Source organism: Artemia sp. Qi Xiang Cuo, chromosome 20 (genome assembly GCF_049724085.1).
Source record: "Artemia sp. Qi Xiang Cuo chromosome 20, ASM4972408v1, whole genome shotgun sequence".
NCBI lineage: Eukaryota > Metazoa > Arthropoda > Branchiopoda > Anostraca > Artemiidae > Artemia > Artemia sp. Qi Xiang Cuo.
Genome location: NC_142813.1, coordinates 19,192,825 through 19,217,581, shown reverse-complemented (window position 1 = coordinate 19,217,581; position 24,757 = coordinate 19,192,825). Strand labels below are relative to the sequence as shown.

Genomic DNA, 24,757 nt, shown 5'->3' with positions numbered 1-24,757 from the left:
GGTAAAAGATGCTAGTATTAAATATAACATCCTTAATAACAAAGTAACTGTTTTCTCTCTTCTAAACTGTAAGACAAAACCAAATGACATTCTGCCTTGAAACTTTCCACTTGGTTTGGCAACAAGTTTAAGAAACAATTGTTTGAGTATTGGGTCATTTTCGTCCACGGTTTTGATCCACAAAACCTTTGTTAAACCTAGAACAAGATTGTTCATCAACCGTTTATTATCAGGTCAGATTTTTGATCGACAACATCGCCAGAAAAGGCCTTACAATGTAAACAAGTGTGAGCAGTCTACCCATCCTGCTTCCGTTATGCATGAGTCGTTTTGTGCTGAAAAAATAAATCGTACCAGTGTGAACTGGAGTTAAATGATATGTTTCGCCGTAACTCATTCCAGATGAAAACATTATTTTTTGCTTTTGAAACAGGGAACAGTTAAGTCTGATTTATCCTAACTAATCATGGCCCCAAAGTTCGATCCAAATGAAGTCAAGATCAGTGAGTTCATTGTTTTTATATACTATTTGCTGCTATGTTTTAAGATGTTATGAACGTCTCCTATGTGATAGTTGGTAAAAGATGCTTGTTAGCTAGTTTTCCAAAAATAGCCTATACAATTTCTGCTAATCTTGAAATAATAATCATTGTATGCATTTGAATATGCTATTAGAGTTCATATTTAACACTATTAGAGATTTGAGTTAACGGTTTTATGTACTTCCTCTTATTAGGCTAATTAAAATCTGATGTCATTAAAATTTCATTAGGCCTATATAGCCTACAGGAAACAGTAGGTTCTTTAAAGCACCTTCTCAGGGGATCATTGTGTCTCTGGATTCTTTGTATCAGTAATGTTTCTGGATTTTCAAGTTTGAAACTGATAGGCTAGGTAGGTTAAAAGAATGCTTAGAAAATCATCTGATGCCTTTTTATGCTGTTTCATAATTCAAGAATTACTTCTAGGGCTAGTTGCATCTTGAGCCCTTTAAGGGGCCCCAAAGGTATTTTGGTTTTTGTAACCACACAAGGAAGTTGTCAACACTAGCCTAGTTAAGCTAGGCCTATTGAAAAGTGGTTAAAAACATCACTACCTTATAAATAAGTTGGGTAATTTTTTACCAAATCATATTATTGACTTATGAATAAAGTAAACATACCACTTGATGTCTTTTTTTATGCTCTTTCCAAATATAATAATCATTTTTGTCTGAAGGAAATGAATTTTACCCTCACCCCCATTTATACCAATTCAGGGTATATATTTACACTTTAGGGGGGTGGGGTAAATTTTATTTCTGATTTAAATTTGAGGTAAGATTTAACTTTTCCCCCACCCCCCTAATGTGTAAATATAGCCTATACCCTGAATTGGTATATATAGGGGTGGGGGCTAAAATTCATTTCCATCAAAAATGATTATTATATTCATGAACAGCATAAAAAAAGGCATCAAGTGGTGTATTCACTTTTTTTTAAGTCAATAATATGATTTGGTAAAAATTTACCATAAGTTGTTCAAGGGAAATATAGCCTATTCCGAAAATGATTATTTATGACAATTCAAACCTCTTTTATTAGGCAACTCAAATATAAACCATTTCCTACCATTTCAACTATTTGAATGCTGTCAACAAAAATAGTGCTGAATTTTGCAATTCAAAACTTTGCTGTCCACAATTCTTGAATTATGAAAGAGCATAAAAAAGGCATCACATGACTTTTCACTTTCATCTCAGCTAAATTATATAGCCCAATACAAATTTACCAATGAATTTAATATTTAGATTCAGGATGTAATTCTGGGATATATGTATGCATCAGGGGGTAGGGGGTATATACTCTGTAAATATATAGATTCTAAAAAATTCATGAATTTCTTAGAAAAACAACAAAAGAAGTGAAGATCAAGATTTTCCCCTTGCAAAATGTGTTAACTATGATTATTCTGCATATTATTGAGTAAGAATTGTTTTCTTGTGTCCAGCTGCACTCCTAGGCTTGTAACACTGGTTGGCTAATTTAAAGATATGTATATACACACTGTCAACTTAGTCATCTGGTGATATCCCACTGGGGGGTAGAGATACCACTAGATGGCTAATTTGACAGTGTATATATATATACAGCTGGACAAAAGGAAATATGTTAACAAATAATTCTTACTTTGTATGCAGAATAGTTAACAAATATAGTTAACAAATAGTTATCATAGTTAACAAATTTTGAAAGGGGGGGGAGAAACTTATGTTCACTTCTTTCCTTGTTTTTGCAGTTTTCTAATATATTTACAGAGTATATACCACCACCACCCTAATGTGTAAATATATATCCAGAATTGTATCCTGAATATAAATATATGAAAGATAGATTTTAACCTGAACTGGCCAGCCATGACAAAAAACCAACAGAGAGAAAAATTGTAATGAAAAAAAAAACAACAAACAAGACTGCAGCCAGTGGAAAGAAAAGACAAAAAATGTAAAACAATGCAGAAATTTGCCTGTATCAAAACAAGGTGTTTTCAACACATGAAGAGCAAGATAAAAAACCAAACTAAAAACAAATAAAACCAACACTAAAAAAATATACAATTGGTGCAAACCAATCCACATAGGGAAAAGCAGCTATTAGAGTTACTTCAGTGATAACACCAAAGCAACTGAGATAAAGAAAAAAAAAATCAATTTTGTTTTATTTTTATCTCAGTTGCTTTGGTGTTCTCACTAAGTAACTCTTAATAGCTGCTTTTCCCTACATGGATTAATTTGCACCAATTGTATATTTTTTGGTGGTGTTTTTTTTTGTTTTTAGTTTTAGTTTTTTTTTATCTTGTTTTTCTTGTACTGAAGAAGCCTTAATTTGATACACAAAAAAAAATATGCATTGTTTTACATTTTTCATATTTTCTTTCCCCTGGGTGCAGTATTGTTTTTTTTTTTTTTTTGTTTTTTTCATTGAGATTTTTCTCTCTGTTGGTTTGTTTTAATCTAAATATAACATTCATTTGGATCACAAATGAATTTTACTCCCATATTAGCCATGGTCTGGATGTCTGTGGGGGTAAATACTCTGTTAATGTATAGGTTCTAAGAAATTCTTGAATTTAAGTGGTAATCAGCTCATACATCTATGCCAAAGTTTGTTTTCATCAGTGGTTTAGCTAGGAAGAAATGTATGACTATGAAGCTCTAAAGGACTTTATTATTTTTTGTTCTTTTTTTGAGGACATATATTTGCTTCTTGTCCTGAAGTGTACATGCCTCTTAGCTATGTTGAGGGTTTGCATTTGTTCTATATTGAACAGCTATAATTGAAGCATAAAGTAGTTTTCCAATTATTAGCAAAAATACTCAGATAAATTCTACCTCTGGTGAACAATTTGCAGAATAGCCTAGTTAATAAAATAGTGCCTTCTTGGCTTAGAGTTAGAGATTCAGGATTGTCTTCTATAACAGTTATGGTCAATCTCCACCTATCTACCATTGAGTAGCCTAGATGACTTGGTAGGTATGATATGTAATAAATTTGCTTCAGTTGTATACATTTTGGGAGTGTGGGAATTCAGGTCTTATGCCCCTGCCCTGTGCGTTCAGAATGTATATCATTGCTTCATCTTTTAATGATTTTGTGGGCTTTTGTAAATAAGTTTGAAAAATACAAATCAGAACAAATATACAAAACATCTAGAGAATTATAATGAAGATTTACTGGGAACTTATTCCCAAATACTTCCCTGCTTAAGTTTGGTTTTGGTTAAATAATCTTGAAAGAAAAAAAAGAAGAATATTTGTTTGATAGAATTATGTCATTTGTTAGTATTACCTTAAATTGCATCTTCTAGCAACTTAGGTTGAAGAACTTGTAGATGTCACCAGGTAATGTTGACTTGATAATCTTCATGTTACAGTTGGATTATCACTATTTACATATATACAGGACAACAGTTCATAACAACAGGACAATTAACACAATTCATATTTACAGGACATTGTTGGATTTTATTTTGGTTTTGTTGTTGGGTTCACTATATGTATTGGTGGCTGGTCATATCTGGGGGGTTAAAGGGGCAGGTGGCATCTAATAGATCCTTCTCCATGATGCTGGTTTGTCCCACTGCATCTTCAATGACTTGCCACTCCAATCTTGGTCAACACCAACCTTGAAGGTATCAACTGATCTGGCCAACACAGTAGATTTGCTAAGTGAATTCCACAATGGGACAATGCAATTGGTGAAGAAGTTGAACTTCTCATGCTTTCTGCTGAATTTTTGATGCAGTTTTATGGGATTTCCTCATGTTCTGGTATATTCATTGTGGTCAAAAATGGGCTTGATGGTGTCACTGGTCATCATCTTAAATGCAAGGATGCCATCTCTCTCTCTCTCTACAGTACATTAGGGTAGGTAGGTCAAGCTTTTCTAGTTGTTGCTTGTAGGAGATTAGTTGTTTTGCAAAAGGGAGCTTGGTTGCTCTATGCTGGACCTTCTCAAGAATCTCCATGTCAAACTTAAAGTGGAGGGTTGGCAACCAACATACCAAACTCAAGATGGGGACAAACAAGGGCTGTGTAAAGCTTCTTGATAACTCTTGGTTGGCAACTTTTTACTGAATACTTGATCAAACCAAGGACCTTATTTACCTTAGCTGCTTGGTTCTGACAGTGACTATGTAACTTAAGCTTATTGTCAATTAATACCCCAAGATAATGCTCTTCCTCAGCACTCTGAATGGGCATATTGTGACCTGCAGTCAATCATGTGATAACTATGGCTGGGATTGTTTGGACCAAGATGAAGGACTGCATTTGTGTGAGTTGAACTCAAGCATCCTGGCTGTTGCCCACAGACAGAGGTTGTTGAGATCTTCTTGCAGAGAAGTGCAATTTTCTATAGAGGGAGTTTGAAATCGTCTGCACAAAGTACCAAGCTATTCTTGGCCACCTCAGGAGCATCATTTATGTAAAGGTTTAACAGTGTTGGGCCTAGTTTGGTCCCTTGGGGGATACCACTCTTAATGTGAACTGGTGTTGAGTAGATGAGGTCACCTCTTTCATCATATACAGCAACAATTTGGGTTATGTTGGATAAGTAGCTTTGAATCCACTGGGCAACATCATTGTCTATCTGATATACCAACAGGTTGATCATCAGGTAGCAGTGAGACAATTTACCAAAGGCCTTAGCTTGATCCAGTAGGAACACATTGACTGGGAAACCCTGCTCCAGCAGATCAGTTACAGATTTGTAAGCTAGTATAAGATTTGTTTTGATAGACATGCCTTTCCTGAAACCGTGCTGAACACCAAAAAGAAAGCCATTCTTGGTCATATGCGCTATAATTGCATTGACTATCCCTTCAATAAGTTTGGCCAGAATTGAGGTCAGGCTAATAGGTCACTAGTTTTCAGGCTGTGTTTTAGATCCTTTCTTGAATATTGGAGTAATTATGGCTGTCCGCCAATCTGCAGGTAGGCTACTAGTCTGAAGAGACAGCTGGAATACCAAACAGAGTGGCTCTGCTACTATATCAACAAGTTCTTTAAGGAGCTTGGGATGTATACCATATGGACCTTTAGCTTTGTTGGGGTCTAGTTTACTCAGCCTTTTCTTAATCTCATCCATTGTGATGTAAATTTTTGGCATAGGGTGCTCAACCATCCTGGGGACAGGGAATGGTGGCTTGTCAGTGGGGTCGACTGAGAAATTGGATGTAAATTTGCAATGTTCCACAGATCTTTCAGCTTTTTTCCTTCAGGGTTGAGCAGGAATGGCATAGTTCGTCTACTCTTATCTTTAGCAGATATGTATCTTCAGAACCTCTTTGGGTTGTCTTAGATGTTTAATGCCAAGTTATCTTCATAGTCAGCTATGCAGTGTCTAGTTAGTTGCCTCAGTTTATTCCTTGCTCTTGCAAAGTGATCCCAGTGGTGTGTGCATTTGCATTCCTTATATTTTGAAAAAGCCTTCTTCTTATGGTTCATAGCCCTTTTAGTAGGCCGGTTCAGGCATGACAGTGTTTTTGGTGCCTTCACAAATGAAAATGAAGTACATGTCCTCTCAGCTTGGAGCAGAGTATTCTTAAAATTTTGCCAGGCTAGCTCAATGTCTTCCTTGACAATCACTAGGTCCCATTTTACTGCCTGTATTATCTCCCTGATTTTGCTGTAGCCAGTGTAAGTTTGTTTAGTGCAATTGTTTTTCTGTTGACTAAGCAGCAAGTCATGGCATATACAGACATGGTTGCTGGCACCGATAGGGGGGAGGAACTCAGTGTTCACTAACAATCCCGGATTGTTAGTGATTGTCAAATCTAGAAAGGATGGTGTTTGGTTCTTTTATACTGGGTCAGTTGGTCTATTACCTGATATAAGCTATTGCTACCCAAGTATTCAACAAATAGGTTACTAACATTGGAGCTTTTTGATAACCCAATCCCTCAACCCATTTGACATCTGGCAGTTTTAGGTGTCCTAGAAAAATTAAGTCCTGATTATCATTATTGAATGCTTGTTCAGCAAACCGAGGTAGAGCTTGGTAGGACGCAAGGATATCTGTGGCTTCTATATATATAACTTATCAGTAATGGGTTTTCCTCATTAACCATGCTGACAAAACACTCTAAGCCCAATGGAAATAATGATAATTCAAAGATAAATCTCTAACCTGTAATCCTTCCTTTGTGTAGATGGCGGTGCCTCTCCTGGAGCTAATAGACAAATTTGAGAACAGGCAATATCTGGGTGTTCTGATATGGTTTTCTGCCAGTGGGTTGCTTGAGTTCTTGGGAGTCTGTTCACAAATACACAGTATATCATAATCTACTGTGGTGGCTGCCAATTTCAGTTCTGGAAGCTTGTTTGTTAATGTATCAATTTTTGTGTAAAACAGTTTCAACACTTTCTTTCCACTGACTTGGTTGTTATTGTGTATAAAAAGTATCACTAATATCATCATTGATACTAATACTACTAGAAAACGAACTATTTACAGTTTGGCTTATTTCAGTGGATGATAGAGTCAATGCTCCATTTCTCTCCCGTTTTTTGAAGTCTGATTCAGGTTTTGCTTTTCTCTTTCTGATTTTGTGCGATCAGAGGGAAGCTGCACGTTCTCCTTCAGCTTTCTTGATTTAGTTACAATCTCCTTTTTAACCTTGTAACTGCATGTGAGGAATAGAACAGGCCTAGGGCGGTCACTTGGTTTTGGAGAATTGTTTCCAAGTTGGTGTGGTTTCAGAACCTTGACAGATGGCAGGTTGTATGATTGGGCAAGATAGCCCTGAATAAACATTTGGATGTCAGCAGTCTCTTCACACGATTCTGGTATTCCATATGCCACAATGTTAAGCTGACGTTTCTCTCTTTCTCTGTCCCCTCGAATAATGTTTTTCACGTCCCTTTCAAACCTCATTGTACTGTCACCATGAGACTAGCTCAGCTAACTATTAACTATCTCTTCTATTTGTGACATCACTTTTTAAGTTTGAGATCCTACTATTCATGTTTACTAGTTCATGCTTGAGATCTACTTGGAACTGCTTAAGCGAGGCAGTTACAGCTTTGGAGACAGTTGATTCAATTAGCTTTTGGGTGGTGTCTGAGCCTAGGCTGGTGTTTCCACTAACCTTACAAACTGGGCAAAACCATTCACATGTGAGTCTATCAGTCATTTTTTGGAACAGTACATATTCTGAATAAGAGATCCCTATGCACTCTGTGCATAACCACTTGTCACAACCATCACATGATAAGGCTGAAGACTGTTCATCAAGTTGTACCTGACAGTTACCACATTCATACTTGTTCTTTTTAGGACTTACCGGGATTCTTTTATTGTTGGTTTTAGGCGGCATTCTAAACTACAGACAAGATGGGTAATGTCAATATTCTCTCAAATTTCAGTTCTCTGCAATAGAGCAAGCTGTTGCTGTCAGAGCTAACTCACCATGAAAATTTGGCAACACCAGCATTACAAGATTTAAAGATTTAGCAGTAGATGAGACCCATGGGAAGTGCAACACACAAATCACCTTATCCCAGCAATTTAAGGATGAAAAAACTCCGCTAGTACTGTTTGGCCTCTTGAATGTTTGTTGTTGCTCACTTCTGCACAAGCTATCTCCAAAAAATGCAGTCCAAAATATATTGCCTAAAATGCGTGAAAAGCGGCTGGGTCACTGATCTTTGGTGGTAATGAAATACAACAATTAGCTAAATTTGGCAACTATGTAACCTCACTTATCCAGAAGAAGCAGATACACAGATGGTTTTATTTACAACAGATACACTTGGATTTGTTTACAGAAAACGTAAGCAAAAGGAGACAAAGGAATTAAAATTCCCAAGGGGTTTGAAACAAAAATTCACTTACTTCAAAGTCCAGAGAAGTTGAATAAAACACAAAGGAGGATCACTTAAATTGACAATAAAGGTAAAATTAAGTAGAAAATGTCACAATATGTAAGAAAATGTTTTTGTCTCATAAATAAGGCATATACTCCTGTTTTTAAATTTGACATAACCAGTGGCTGTTGAGTTGATTGATTGATATTGTATATTGTAATATTGTATATTAGGAGATTAAATACATCTCCTAATATTGTATGTTAGGAGATTTTTATAAACTACCAAAATAAAACCATACTAAAAATGATCATTTCTTTATTAATAAAATGAAGAAAAATAAAGATTTTTAAGCTCCACATGCTAAAGCTTTTATTGTTGCAAAAAGAGCAGAATGTTTGTAATTATTGACTGGTTTATTAATAGTCAATTAGGAAATATAAACTGAAATATCTTTAACTTCCATAATCTTTCAGCTTTTTTTGCCACTTCAAAGGTAAAATTCTGCATGTGTACCTGGTTGTAACTATGAAATTCTTATTTATGTCAAAACAGATTCAAAGCATGATCATGATACATCAGAAAAAATATCCATTGAATAAAGATATTACCATATCTGGGTGAATTGAGGAAAACTAAGGAAAAGAAAACACATCTTTAAATAAACTCCAGCTCAAGTTAATGGCATGCTGAACACAAAATGTTTCTATTTCAGTGAACTTTCATAATTAATACTAATAAATAAAATTGAACTGACAAGGCAAATACATTCTCAAATTATTGCTATCATTCTCTCATTATTTAAGTAACGTTTTACAATAATGTGGCTAATCAGTAATTCCGTTGCTTGTAAAACTGCATATAAATTTTATTACATTACCAGTCTCAGACAGCTGAGTGATAGCTTAGTAAAAAAAACACTATTTTTTTTTTTACAGAAAGGTTAAGTAGGCTACAAAAATAAAAAAAAGCCTCAAGGCCTCTTTTGCTGATAGTGTTGTAAATGAGTTTTTTCCTTAAAATGGTGGTTTTGAAGTTAGAGACTGGTTACTGAAGATAATGAATATGGTTTTTGAAAAAGGGGAAGTACCTAGACATTTTAGGAATACTTCAATTAAACCCCTCTTTGGAATATTTTGATGAACTTTGTCCAAAGAAACGCAGAAAAGGCTATGGGAGGGGATGGAATTAAATGGGGAAGTAAAATTCTCCTAGACTTGGATTGTGCTTATGACTTGAGTGTCTTAGATGAAAATGTTAGCAAAATGAATGACTTTTTGAATGTTTTGCAAGTTCAGTTCTATAAGATTATGTTTGAAAATTAATATTGTGAAGACTTAAGTTGCTAAGACTAGGGAGTAAGCGAAGTTTAAGAGGTGATGTTGGGTAACAAGAAGATGAATCAAGTTGGTAGCTTCACTTACCTAGGTAGGATTATTAGTAAAGATTGTAGATGTAGCAAAGATGACAAAAGTAGAATAGCAAAAGCCCATGGTATTTTTTCACTGTTTAAAAAAGTTTTGAAAAACATGAAGAAAAGTTTGCAAGCCAAGATCAGAATATTGGAACCTACACTGATGGCAGTGGTCAAGTATGGTTCTGAAATGTTGATACTCAGAAATACAGAGGAGGATTTGTTAGATCTTTCCCAGGGGAATTGTCTACTGACTTTTTGATACCCATCTGACTAACTTTCAAACAGTAAGCTGCACAAAAATGTGGTTCTATCCTGTTTTCTAGGGCTATAATAATAAGAAGGTTAAAATAGATGCTAAACATTCAACTGATGAAGGATTGCCAGGAATAAACCTTTTTTGCTAACCATCTAGGGCCAAATAAAAGCAGGATGTCTCCAAATGGGGTGAGAGGAGGTAATGAGGAAGGATTTAAGGGAAATTGGGACATATTGGGAGGGTTTAAATGGATTGAAATGGAGTAAGTGTGCATAGCTGTGTCAGCTTCAGGTGGCTTGTTGGTGCAATGAGTTGTTAGTAGTATTTCCAATCAATATTGACCCAATCTTTGTTAACTCTAAGTTTGAACTACTCTAGGCTTTCATGTGGGATTTTTTTTTGTCAACCCATTGTGTGGCTTTTCAGCTTGAGTCCTTTTTGCTGGGCTGTCTGGTGTGGCCCAAGAGAGAAGAGGTAAATTAATCCATATCATTAAAGGCTTATTTCTACATTAGCAAATTTTATGGAAGAAATACAAATCTCAAGAACCTGTTTCTAAAAGGTTAATCTTAAAAAAAAAACAATTACTAAAACTGAAGAGGAATTGATTGCTGCAAGCCAAATAATTTTTTTATTTGATACAAATAATGCATTTTGCATCATTTGCTCTACACTTTGTAGCTAGACATGGAAGATTAGGGCAATATAACAATTTATGTCTTGGTTCTTAATTTTTGAGGAAGTATATCTGGAATTGTGCCTTTATTGCAGTATTGAAACACTGTTATAAAAGAATAAAAACAAATTCTTTATAGAAACCATAAATGCTGGTTTTTCAATTTGTGTTGTTTTATATATGAGAGCTAAGGCTCAGAATTACAAAAACAATTCATCCATGCCCATTCTTTGGAAATATTAAGATTTTTATGCTCAGCAGTTGAATTTTTCAGCTTCTGAAATATTCTTATTGCATCTTATGTAAATAAAAGCAAAAAATTATTCATAGTCAAAATCTTGAAAATGCATGAATATTCCAATATTTTGTTTAGGCCTTTGTTTTCTTGTAATATTTGACCACAGCCCACTAAAAAATCCACTAATTTTTCAATGAATGTCTTTGGTGATCTGTAATTATAGATGTACATACTAGATTTATAAGAAGACGAAAAAATTAAAGAGAAACTGATTAGTACTAACTTCTTTGAAAACGTATATATTCTGTTTTCTATTTTATTTTTTTTCTAGTCTGCCTTAGAGCTGTTGGTGGTGAAGTTGGTGCTACTTCTTCTCTTGCCCCCAAAATTGGACCTCTTGGTTTATCTCCAAAGAAGATAGGTGAAGATATTGCCAAAGCAACAGCAGACTGGAAAGGCTTGAAGATTACTGTTCAATTGACAATCCAGAATAGGCAAGCCACAGTCAGTGTTGTGCCCTCAGCCAGTTCATTAGTCATCAGGGCCCTCAAGGAACCACCCAGGGACAGGAAGAAGCAGAAAAATAGTATGACATTTCCTTGTTTATTCATCTATGCTATTTTAACTTATCAATTTCTCTTAGCATCTAAGTAGGGAAGCCCTAGATTGGAAAAAAAAATCCATTGAAGAAAACAATGACATAAGATGCATATTCTTTTTTGTTTTACCCCATCTCCAATTCAAGAAATATTCTCAGGTCTTCTTGCCCAGGATCACATGCATTGGTCACAACAAAAATTCATTTAGTGTGAAGTTCTTGGCTCAAGTTGAATTATGCTCATCTTAAGCATCATAGCCACAAGTGCTACTTTGAACGAGGAGGGTGGATCAGGTGCCTTTTCTATTTGATAGCATTAAAATCAGAAAATGCTTAATTTTGAACTTTTTTCTGGATTAGGTCTCTCCCCTGTGTAGAGATTTGATCATTATTTTTGTGTAAACTCTAGCAATGTTTTTCTGCCCATATATATATATATATATATATATATATATATATATATATATATATATATATATATATATATATATATATATATATATATATATATATATGACAAGGTCTGTTTTCTGCTGGTTGTATTTACTTGTTTACATTTACTTAATGGGAGTTGCATGCCACTGACTTCGATTGGGACAAGTGATTGCTCAGCCCAAAGTACCAATTAAAAAGTGTATTGACAAGCTTTTACTAGTCATGCAGTGCACCGTCTTGTGGATGTTTTAAACAATGTATTCAAGAGCAACTCTACTGCTTTAACTATTTTTATTGATTTTCAGAAAGCTTTTGATACTGTCGATTTTGAGCTGTTGTTAGATAGGATTTCACATTTAGGGATACAAGGAAATTAGATTGATTGGTTTTGTTTGTATTTGTATGGTAGATCAATGTGGGTAGTAGTGGAGGATATTGTCAGTTCGCCTTGTACTGTACTATGTGGGGTACCACAAGGTTCTGTGTTAGGTCTGCTTTTATATTTAATTTACATCAACATGATTGCAGTTCTACATTCCCAATGCCGCCATAACATCCTTTGTGGATGACACACCTATAGCAATTGCTGGAAAGGCTTTGAGTGAGCTTGTTTCAAAAGCAAATTAAGTGCTACATAACCTGCATGTTTTTACTAGCAAGTAAAACTAATTACATGATTTTTAGTCATACTGGAGTTATTGATAATTTTCTTGGTTGAGTTAAGTTTAATGGTACAGAGATTAAGCAGATATTTGATGCAAGGTATTTTGGTTTTCAGATTGGTTGTAATTTAAATTGGAAAAAACAGTGAAATTGTAATGGTGAAAGTTGTGTGGGGTTTAGGGCTGATATATAAATTTAAACACGTTTTTCCTGTTTCAGATCTAAAAGTTTATATAATTCACTTATTCATCCTTACATTGTATATGGTTGTTCTGTGTGGGCTAGTAATTTTGCTGTAAATTTTAAGTGGATACAAATTGTGCAGAATAAAGTGCTTTGTCTGCTTGGTGATTTTGAAAAATGTGAACATACAGTGGATTGTTATTGCCATTTTAATATTTTAAATGTTGGGCAGTTGAGAGATTATCAGACTGGTATTTTCATGTATTGGTGTTTAAATAAACTAGCACCTAATTATTTTTGCGATGTTTATCATCGAATTCTGCATACCATTCTTATGATGCAAGGAATTCCAAGGACCTAGTACATGAAAGACAACACTGCTAGGTCTAGTTTGGTGTTTAGGCATTTGGGTGTTTCGGTTTGGAATAGTCTTCTGGAAAGCACTAGGATGGCTGAGAGTATATCCTCTTTAAAAAATAAGATAAAGAATTTCTTAATGAGTAAGGATGGGTGGGGGGGTGGAGGTTGTGTTGTTTTCTGTAAGTATTGGTTCGCGGTTCCCATGAGGTTTATTTTTTATTTATTTATTAGATTGCATTTTTCTTTTTTTTTCAATATATGTGTAGTAAGTGAGTAAAATATTGAGTCCTGTCACAAACAAATCTGTATAGATTTTCACATGGTAGGTCTGTTTGATATGATTTTTTTTGTGAATATTGGTCTTTAATTAAAAATGAATCTCCCTCTCTCTATTGTATATTCTCTGTACCAAAGTGAAGGCAATGGTATTTGCTACAATTTAATTTGTGACTGTCAATCATTGAATAAAAATTTTTCTGCAAAAAGCTTGAAAGACTCTACTCTGTCTGTGGAAAGTTCATGAAACTGTTGGCTACACCTCTTTTTGTTTAGATCTACTGATACAAACTCAATGTATTGGCTTTTTATTGTCCATAATATAGAAGTGGAATATAATTTTTTTCTTTTTATTGAAATGGCCAGTTCATATGGTTCTTGTAATGTTCTGTTATAAAAATAATACTTCGAGACACTAGAGAGAGATGGGGGGGGGGGAGTCTTCTCAAGTACTTCTTATACTGAATAGCATGATTTATTTGTTAGCAGTGAGCCTGTATGTCATTAAACATGGGTCATCTCCCATGATTAGCAAAGGGAAAACTATCCATCCCTTGAGAAGACCACTTTGGAAACTCCTTTAGATAAACGTTCCAGGAAGATGATATAGAATTCATAGGGAGTGGTTTATTAAAGGTTTTCTGAAAATAAAATGTTGATTACCATATGCTTGTAACCTGGTGAAATACTGTCTTCTTTGAAGCACAGCCATTTCCTGCAGTGGGGTGATCCCTGACAAGTTTCTCATTTTAGTAATTGGGGTGTACATATGAAGTTCCATAGCAATTCAGACTGCTGAATTTTATAATGACTCTAGCATGTTAATCATGTGAGATGAATTAATAACAAAAAACTGAATGCTATATTCGCAGAGATATTCCATCTCTATATTCGCAATAGATCATCCACCATACTCTTATATAAACTTTATAAAAATTGATCATTGTTCTAGGTGATGAACCCCATTTAGAATTAACACTCCGTTTTAGTAGAGCAAGTCTCTGGATAATATTATTCCTGAGTGATTTGATGTAGTCCTGTCATCTTAATGTCGAATCAAAAACAAATCCCAACAACTCCTGAAGATTCATAATTCAGAGAACTATCCAAAGCAATACTTGATATGGCTGTACGTTTTTATCTGGAAAATAGGATTGCTTTGGGTTTTGAAGTGGAGATAGACAAATCTAATGCTTTTGAGAAGCAAGAGATTATGTGGACATCTTGTTGAAGATCTTGACTAATTCAAAGACATTTCTGCCTGACTTATGTATTACTAGGTCATTTGCATAAAGACCCAACAATGTATGGTATACTTGAAACTCAGACATGTATGAATTAAACAGAAGTGGAATAAAGATGGCTCCCAGAGATAAGCCTTTTCTAATAGGGTGTTCCTGGCTCTTGCAGTCTGAAGAGCAAATGTTTTGTCATTAAGAAAATCATAAATAAGGTTAACAACACCAATAGGAAAGTCAAGATTCTTTAGTACCTCAAGTAATTTCTGATGAATGACACTGGGGAATAGGCATCAACCCAATCAAAAAGTATGGCAATGGTTAAATTTCCTTGCTTAAAGGAGTTGGATATATCTTGTTGAATGCAAGCAATATTGTGATGTGAACAGTGCTCCTTTCTAAATGCCATTTGTTCCCGGGGGATAGAGGATAGGGGCTATTTACTTCTATAAACCTTTTAATCCTAGTTAAAATCAGTCATTCCAGGATTTTCCCTAGTGTTTTTAGCACTGAAATCGGTCTATTAAATTCAATATTGTTTAAAGGCTGGTTGGGCTTAAGGATGAGGTTTACTATAACTATGTTCCATGATCCTGGAATTTTTATGACCAGTCATTATATGATTATAAATGTGCAGAGGTGCATATTTAAATATCTCTGAAGCTTGTATAATCTAATTTACATGAATGCTGTCATGTGCAGGAGTTGACTTCTGGTTTCAAAAAGGAAGGTTTTTTAATGAAATGATTGTCTTGGCAGGATCTTGGCAGAACACAAAAGGGAGGTCGTCTTGTCGTCTGTCTTATGATGTGTTTTTATATTGTTCTGTAAACAGTTCTGTTTTTCATAGTCACTAAGAATATACCTGTTATTGATAAATATATAATTTCCTATTATCAACAGGTTTATTATAGCCATCGTTTGCTAATATGTTTGTGAACTTGAGTTGCAGCATTTTGGGAGTCAATCTGGGGACAAAACCTTTCTTATGCTATCTTTTATGATTTTCTGCATATTCTTTTAACCTATGCTATTGTATGTTTGTACTCATGATGTGTGGTAGGAGAGATATGTTTCTGGAAATGCCTTCTGGCTTTTTTTTTCTAGTTTGTTTTGCCAATTCAGTCTTGATCCCACCAAGTCTTATGCAAATTTATTAAGACCTTTCCTTTTGAGTGTAATTTGGAGTGCAGCAGTAACCTAACATGATAATTTTTTCATTTATGTTCAATAGGTTATACACCTGAGTAATCGTGAGATACTTGCATATCTTGGAAAAGCGGCCAATTTGCTTTGTTTGTTATTATACTTTGGTATGGGATTTGCAAGTTGGAATAGACAAAACAGCTTTTAAAAAATGTCAGATCCTCTCCGAAAATGTAACTATTTCTTTTCAGATAAGTTAAGTTTATTTTTGCCTTCTTACAACCTTCTAGACAGAAGCAAAGAAAATAAATGAAAAAGGAAGAAAATTCAACTTCTAAACAAAAACGCCAATACAAATCACATAGATACTCAAAACAACAAAATTACTCTAAACAACACTCGTATATTATACTGAATGACAAAACTGAAACAGATGTTTTAGTTTCTGCTTAAAACAATTTTTGTAGTCCATTTGATTTTCTCAAGCACCTTTTGAAAAACGAAAACTTTTCGAGGCTATTTTTTTTAGTTTAGTAACTTTCTTATAACTTTTTTTTACATGCAAAAATATAACTATGAAATATATATAAGTATTAAAATTGAAGCATATTTGACTGTGCAATTACCACATAATTCTGCAAAAGTTATTCTAGGGAAAAGTCCATTTGTAGAGGGGGAGGAAAAACTGCTTAACACAATAAAACTTCATTTATTAGTCTGTTTTGTTTGTTTTTTTCAACTGGAGATCCTTCTGAGCAACAGTTAGACTCCAGTTACTGTTGTTACTCCTGTAAAAACCTTCAGTTAAAGACTCCTTTATTTTGAGATCTATCTACCTCTAATGTTATGAGTGCTAGTTCAAAGAATCAGTTTTTGTTTGATACCAATTCCGATTTTTTCTGTATTTTTTTTTTAGAACGCTACAGTCTTCACGGTTGTTTTTTTCCAACTTAATCGGTGAAATGGGTTATATTTTGTCTTTTTAGTGAATGATGATTGGATGGCAAAATTATTGTTACAAGAAGCATAGCAAATAAATGGTTATCAATTTATCATTTCTTGGATCTGTAAAACTCAGCTTAGGCTTAAAAAAGAAAATTATTTTTATTGCTTGCTTGGTCTCAATGTTTGATCGATTGATTTTGTTATTTTCGTAATGACGAGTACTCCACTAAAAGAAAAGGGTAAAATTCCATCAGCACTAGATATTCCAAGACAGTTTGTGGACGATGTCTGGCGAATCCTTCTCCTGACAGATGGCAGACAGCCTTGCCCCAAAGAAACATTTATGAAAATCTGGATATGTTGAAGTGGGCTAAACCACTCCAAGATGTAAAACCCGTTTGAAAAAAGTATAACATATTTATTTTGTGGTCTACATGATTTTCTTGAATAATTTTTGGAAGAAAACTTGTTTCAGCTACTTTTTTTTGTACAAATAACCTTTTCTTATAGCTGGTATGTTAACATACAAAACATAATTATAAAATTTATCTAAATTAGCACACAGAATAATAATCATCAGCACATAATCCAACTTAAGTTAAAAACATTAATAAGTTAAGAATTAATCTTAACTAAATAAGTTAAGAATTAATCTTGACTAAATAAGCTAAGAATTAATTATATCATGTGGAATCGCTATAAAACTAACGTGATTCCTTTTATTTTTCAAGTTAAACACAATGGAAATATTAATTTTGATGAAATCATCAATATTGCAAGAATTATGAGACCTCGATCCATGGCCCGTGAACTAAGTGGCACTGTCAAGGAAATACTAGGAACTGCATTGGTAAGCTTTTTAACACATTTTTGACTGAATTTTTGTTTATTAAATTTGAGCTGTGGAGTTGGTCTCTAATGCCACAGGGACTGTGCCTGACCATAGATTTGTCTTATGGAAAGTAAATCTTAAAGAGCACATTGGTTTGCAGTGTTTAGCCATTATTTTTATTTTCAATTTTAATATTAGTCTTTTCTTGTTTGCCTTTAAATTAGTGAGCAACTTTCTTGGTCCTTCATTTTGATGATTAATTATGGTGGATCAAGTAGCAATGCTGGGGAAAAGATGTTTAAAAATAGACTTTGAAGTTTAACAATTATTAAAAGCCAATTGTAAAGATCTGCATTTTAGCAAGTTACACTCTATGTCCTATCCTCATTGTGCAGAAATGGCAATTTCTGGGGAGTTATGTTGACATATAAAAATCATATTTTGAAACAGTGATAACCATCTTTGAAACATTCAAATGGTTCGTCATGAATAGGGTTCTGACAGTCGAATCTAAATTTTTCCTCAACATTTTTAATCAACATTGCTATGGGAATTCTAGCTTGTATGTTATGCAGAAATCTAATTTTCATAGAAAAACTCCTTTGTCTACCTAAAATGAATATAAATTGTACATTTTGACCAGTACACAAACAGGAAGTCTTCATTTAATTAAAGAAAAAAATTTGCTGGCTAAGGAAACTTTTTTCAATGCTGGAATAGGAGCAAGCCAAATATTTACCCAGGGAAGAAATTTCCCTTGTCTATCTCCCTTGTGTACATGTACTATCACTGTCCTTGTCTGAACTCAAGCAGAATATTTGAACTCGAGCAATATTTTTCTATCTCTCAACGGTATACCCTCTTTATGCTCATGACGTTCTGTTCTACAATACTGAATCTTATCTAACCAAAAAAGTTGAGATTTGATACATTCTCCTTAGATTTGGACACAACGACTGCAAGAATGTGACGATAAATTTTCCTTTTTTTCCTAATTCTTCGTTGCATTTACTGCAATTTTTAAGTTTAAGAAACGTTTTCAAGTTTAGAACATTTTTTAGTGTCAACTTGGAATGAAGGGCATTTGAGGACAATTTTTTTTTAAATTCTTAGTATCCTAATATTTTTTTTATGTTAAGCAGTTTGGATTGTACATTGGTTGGGAAGGAGAGAAAGGTGTGATTCTTTCTGTTTTCCCTATATCTACTAATTTGGAAACTACGCAACTTTGGAAAGTCCCATTTCTTAAGAAATATTTTGGACCCTATTCCTTCCTCAATGCCCAATCCGCCGGCTGGTATGGGCCTTTATCATTCATTTGCCAAATAAATCCACCTCCCCCCTTAGACACCCCCATCCTAGTACTTTTTTCCAGCATAATATTGTCTTGCCATCCACTCTCCTTCTGAAGAACCTACCCTATTCTACATCTTCCGATCGTATTTCTGTAGAAAGCCCTCCTTTCATTTAATTTTTAATTGTCACCCTATCCATATGATTCAAACTTGAGAGACCTTGTGTATGCTAATAATCCTATAATGTACACTGGCTATTCTCATTTAGTATCAACCGGAAATCACTATAACCCTCCTGGTCACCTTGCGTCTTCAACACACGATAATTTCATATCTAGTCCTGCTTTTTCAAAGCTAATTACTATGGTGTTACGGATACTCCGGTTGAATTCAATCCTCTGGTAGCAATTGCTCTGGGTCAGCCCCTCTTTTGAACCCCGTCTTGCTCAGCGACCTAAATTGAAACCTCAGTACCTCCATGAATTACTCCTACATACCAACTGTTTCTCTCCCAAGTCGCTTAAATTCTCTAAATTATTGGTTACTAACGTGAATCGTATAGATATCGATAAGTGAATTGAACTCGAGTCTTATAAGAACTGAGCCAAATTGAAGTATTAGCTTCTTCAGAAGTACACTCCCCATGACCCAGCGTCCCTCGTTTTCTCAAATTATTCCCAGTTTGTTAAGCTTCATCTTCCAGATCACCCACTAGGAAAAAAGGTTATGCTATTGTTGTTTTTACTAAGAATAATCTATATAATATAATGGTTCCTGTCACTGGTGGATCTGGGAAGGGGGTTGCCCCCCAACATTTTTTATGGTGCCCTCATTCCTTGTTTTTTTTTCTTCTATGTTTCACTCTTAAAAAAATGTGCCAATTTTGCTAATTGTTGGCCTTGTAACATTGCCCCACCCCAAGATTTTGCTTATTGGCACCCTTGTCACATTCCGCCTCCTAAGATTTTGCTCTAGATCGCTCAGGATTCCGGTCCCTAGGCTTTCAGATTATATTGAAATCTTTAATATTATTGCAGTAGCTCTCTTTTATTGCTCACTAAATCAGAAGGCGGGTGATAAACGTAGATGACTTCTATGAAAAAAAACATGACTTGTATTACTAAACTTTCATAAAAAAAAATTTTTTTTCGACATTCTTTCAATCTAGAAAACCCTGTAGACCAAATATAAAAAGAAGTAAATTTTTTAGATGGGTAAAACTTAATCTAAGCTACGGAATGATCAATTTTTTTCGTGTGTTGAAATATTAAACCGATAAAAGAGCAGAAAAGTAACACGCCAATACAGGGAACATTGATTTTAAGATGTCGAGGACGAATGCAGGATTTTAACCTTTGAGACTAAATGCCTCCGCCGTATAGCTGGTGTAACGCATCTAGACAGAATCTCCAAAGAAGACTTTTGAAGCGGGAAACTACAGTTCCTCAGAAAGAGCGATTACAGCAACTCATGTGGCTGGGTCACACACCGATTAGAAAAATCACGCCTGCCAAAAGCTGCCTTTGAAGAAAGGGTCCATGGTAGTCAACGCGATTCAAGAGGCCGTCCGGTACATAAGTCAAACCTATCCAGAACATAAGTTGAATTCGATTTGCTCTTCATCTAATGTCGAGAAAATAGTTAATATATCCAGACAAAGAGACACTCTTTCAATATTATTGTAGCTAAATTGAATGGAATCTACAGCCCCCCCCCCCTTCAGCTTCGCCCCCTTTGGCTGGAAGGTATCGTTTCTCCCTTTTTCTGTATCTTCAAATTTTAAGTATTTTTCTCAGTCATCTATGGCTCCTGACTTCTTCACAAATCTAGCTTTTCTCTTTTGGTAAGTAGCTTAACATCGAGTATTGGCTTGACCTCTTCAATTTACCAAATCTGGATATAAAAATTACTTCATTTCACAAATGAAGCTAAATGATAAATATAGCTAAATGATAAATAATTACTTTCTTTCGCCGTAAAAATATTTAGAAAGTGCTCAAGTTAAGAACCATACATCAATCAACCCATAAAAGCACAAGTATAGAATAGATTAACGCTTTTAAAAAATGGTAACCCGGACGAAGCAAATGAATAATAAGAAAATCTAAAATCTGCTCGACCATACAACATTTTTATTGTTTGATGTATTTTCACTTCGAACTTAGTAAAGTTCGAAGATATTGTTTACTAGGAAAGCAATAAAATAATATTCTGAGGTGAAAAACAACAACTGGGTGGCAGGAACGTTGATCAGCTTGATTTCAGCCTTCCTGATCTGCCTGAAGTCATGGTCAATAACCATAATAAGCTTCTTTGTCAAGATTCTTCGCTTTGGATATACCATTTTCCTTTATTAGTGCGTTCAGTGATTTGTTTTCAAAGCTCCTGTCTGTTCTTTTACAAGATTTGATCTTCATCGATCTCCCAAAAATCCTTTGACCTTGTTAATCACAATGTATTAGTTGGGATTTTGAATTCAATATTGACGTTTTCCTTGTAAAACTGGTTGCCTTCTTATCAAACCAATCACAAGCAGTCAAATATATGAATCACTTCTCTACTCCCCTCCCGTCCCAAATGGAGTGCTCCCCTAAGTCTTCTCCCTTCTATCATTTTTAATGTTTAAAGTGGGATATTGATGTGAAAAATAACGTTCACAAAACTACCTCTCCTAATACCCTCTTTAAGCTCCTTAGTCAGTTTACTGTTCCGCTTCTTGTTCTTTAACGACTTATTATTCATGTATTCGCCATCTACTCTTATTTCCAGTGAGGAGTCGGACAAAATTGATTCCATTCAAAGTCGAACCATGTAAATTATTTTAAAGAGTAGTCTGATACCCAGCTTTGAAAAAAACACTCGAGTCTGCAAGAGTAACGTTGTACTTTTTTCGTAAAATATTCTCTTGACGAATCTAAGGTTCAAATCCAACCAATCGCTGTAATGCTAAGATCCATGTATAAGCAAAACTGATAGCTTGTTTTGCTCTTAACCATCGTATCGGTTAAAACTAGCAAGAGCCTTTTGGGCAGCAGACGTAAAAAAGCCTAGTATATGCTGTTCTGTGACGATCAGTGGAAAACACTGCTACCTTCCCCCAAACTCCAAGTCCCCCCCTCCCCCCCCCCCGTTCATAAGAAAGAAAAACATTTCCTGAAAGTTCCAACTTAATCCCCAAGCCGGTAAACAAAACAATATGTCTACAGAACTACCTGTAAAAGTCGTCGTCTCTAGTAAAACCTAATGACTTCTAGCAAGCCTTGAAGTTTCGATTGGCGATAAAAAGAGAACTGATAGGCACACTATATGAAAAAGGAAAATAAATTTTTGGTATTCTTATTTATTTAAAAGAATAACCCCATGAGCCGTGAACAATTTTAAAAATCAGTTTAGGTCTTTTGCTTAAATAAATTGAATACAACCATAAATTTGGCTGTTTTAAGCCAAATTTTATTTATTGTTCTATTTTCAGTCTGTTGGATGCACAATTGATGGAAGATCACCCAAAGACATAATTGAAATGGTTAATAATGGTGAATTGGAAGTACCTGACAGTTAAACAGCTTATTTTTGAGACGGTCTTTTGTCTCTTTTGGGTAAGTTTACTAGACAAATGGGATGCTTCAAACCGGCAATACTGTATTTGCAAGTCCTTGTTCTTGATAATCTTCATTGTCTTTTTCTTTTAGGCACAGTTTCTTTTAGACAGGGCGAGCGAGGGGTCAAAACATGACAATATTATATTTTGGACCTTGATTTCATATTTTCTGGGGGGGGGGAGGGTCATTTTGACCTGTTCAAGGGAGCAGAAATCCGGTTTACTTGTGTGTGTCTTTTTCTTTGTCGTGTCGTAAAACATGAGGAGTCATTTTGATAATCATGCTGTTGGGTTTCTGAGGGAAGAAGGGGGAGGGGAGGTTACTGAATAATCCAACTTTATTATTGCAGTATTATTTTTTGTATAATTTCAAGACATAAATGCCTCGTAGTACTCATTTGGGATTTGTATGTTTTTATCCTTATTATACTTATCTAAGTCTCAGAATAAGAGTTTTTAATATTCGATTTTTCAAAATTTTATACCACGTATAGATTTGATTTTTTAGTAACAACTACTAGTATGAGGTGCTTTGAGTTTTTTTTTTTTTTTTTTTAAAGAAAGTAGTGTGCCGTAATTATTTGTCTGTTCTAAATTTTGGTCTATTTTCGTCAGTTTAAAACAAAAATAAACAAAAGTTTCGCACTTTCTTTGCATAGTTAAATAGATTATGTAATATTTCCGACCAGCTGAAGAATCAAGTGGTACAAATTTAATTATTAAAATGCTATTCAGTTTGTAATAAGTGTTTTCAGTATTATTTGTTGAAAATGAATGCAACAATAGGATAATTTTATATGAAAAGAGACCTGTCCTAGAGAAGTTCTTGCTTCTTTTGTGATGTCTAAATGTCTGTAAATATAATTTATTCACATAAAAATGATGCTTATCTAGTTCTATCCGATCACGGTATTTTTTAAAGTTATTTTTCTGTTGAAAAAGTTCTTGTTGTGAAAATAAAGCTAGGGGAGAAGAATACAAATTACCTTCGATAAGAAGGATCAGTTAAAATACTGCAGAGCAAAGAAAATGAAAATGAACTTAGTAAAAAAAATTTCGATGGGACTTGTACAAATGTTGGGCAAAGGAAATCATATGGTGATAGTTGGTGCAGACCAGTACTTGAGGGAGGGGGTAGAGCCTATGCTCCCTTTCAAATCGACTTTATTCTTGGATTTTACGTATAATTTGTCTTTATTTAAAACTAAAAATAGTCAGAATAAGGGGAGTAGCAGTCCTTAATATATGCTGATAAAAATTGTTATGCCACAACTGCAGGAAAAACAAAAATGAATTTACTGTTGAAAAAATCTGCAAATTAACGTGTGGCATGTAAAAAGCATGTTTTTCCAATAACTTTCTTGTATCAAAAATATCTTGTAGGGCATTGTGATGTTTACACATTGTTTTGATAATTACAAGGTGTGTATGCTGGTAAATGAAAGTAATTTTAATTGGGCAAATGTCGAGCTGTTGTGATACTACTGATAATAGGGAAATTTGTTGTTTCCGTCACCAAATCCAAAACATTAGTTTATAAAGACTGTTTCTGAGGCCTAAATTTCAAAAAATTCCAGACTTAGAAGTATAAAAGGGCCGATTCCACAGGCCATATTATAAGCGAATAAGTATATGCTCGAAATATGAAATTTAACTAAGTTGGGAATAACTTCCTGCGTGTCCCAATTTTTTTTAAAGTACCTGTTTCGTCGTTTATCTGGTTCTGTGAATGTAAAAGACGATGTTTTCTGTTCTTTCTTCTTTTGAGCTCTTAATCTCAGAACAAGGACTTGTTTACCACTGTTGAATAATAAAAAAAAAAAAATCTTAATAGGATATATTTCAATGTATAGTATTTTCTTGATAAATATTACTAATTCAATGTGTTGTATTGTTTCCAACTGATCATAACGAGAAAACATCTATTAGATTTTAATTGAAATCCCAAAGTAACTCATTTCTGCGTATGTCATTATGGCGATCTTCCAGTGTTTAGGAATAGTCAAATGGCTTTCGAATTTTGTGGCCTAACTATTTCATTGCCGGTATTAGAAGCAGTTCCCAGTTGTCTGGTTGGTCGGGGTTGGCGTCCCATCCACTCCAATGGAGAATTTCATTTTCCTACGGAGCATCTGAAGCCTTATTGTCGGTTCGGTCGACATCGAAATAATAATATTTGCTAATTTCTTTTTCTTTTATTTTCCCAGGTCGATTCGGCTTTTTGAAATAAAGGACTGTTCTGCTGATTTAAGCG

The 24,757-nt window shown here is 34.5% G+C and overlaps 1 protein-coding gene across 1 annotated transcript; it reads left to right on the top strand.

Moving 5' to 3' along the window:
• The first annotated feature begins 386 nt into the window (after positions 1-386).
• On the top strand, positions 387-24,749 carry RpL12 (ribosomal protein L12). The gene is made up of 5 exons (XM_089106389.1): positions 387-503; positions 11,266-11,520; positions 17,510-17,628; positions 22,378-22,501; positions 24,711-24,749. Exons 1-4 carry the CDS (start codon positions 467-469, stop codon positions 22,462-22,464), a joined length of 498 nt encoding a protein of 165 aa, XP_088962515.1. The 5' UTR covers positions 387-466; the 3' UTR covers positions 22,465-22,501; positions 24,711-24,749.
• Positions 24,750-24,757: the final 8 nt, after the last annotated feature.

Bases quoted from the DNA above. Each gene is read 5' to 3' on its own strand.
- RpL12 (XM_089106389.1), top strand. From the start codon at position 467: ATGGCCCCAAAGTTCGATCCAAATGAAGTCAAGATCA. The intron at 504-11,265 runs GTGAGTTCATTG...TTTTTTTTCTAG, and splicing joins TCCAAATGAAGTCAAGATCA to TCTGCCTTAGAGCTGTTGGT. The intron at 11,521-17,509 runs GTATGACATTTC...TTATTTTTCAAG, and splicing joins CAGGAAGAAGCAGAAAAATA to TTAAACACAATGGAAATATT.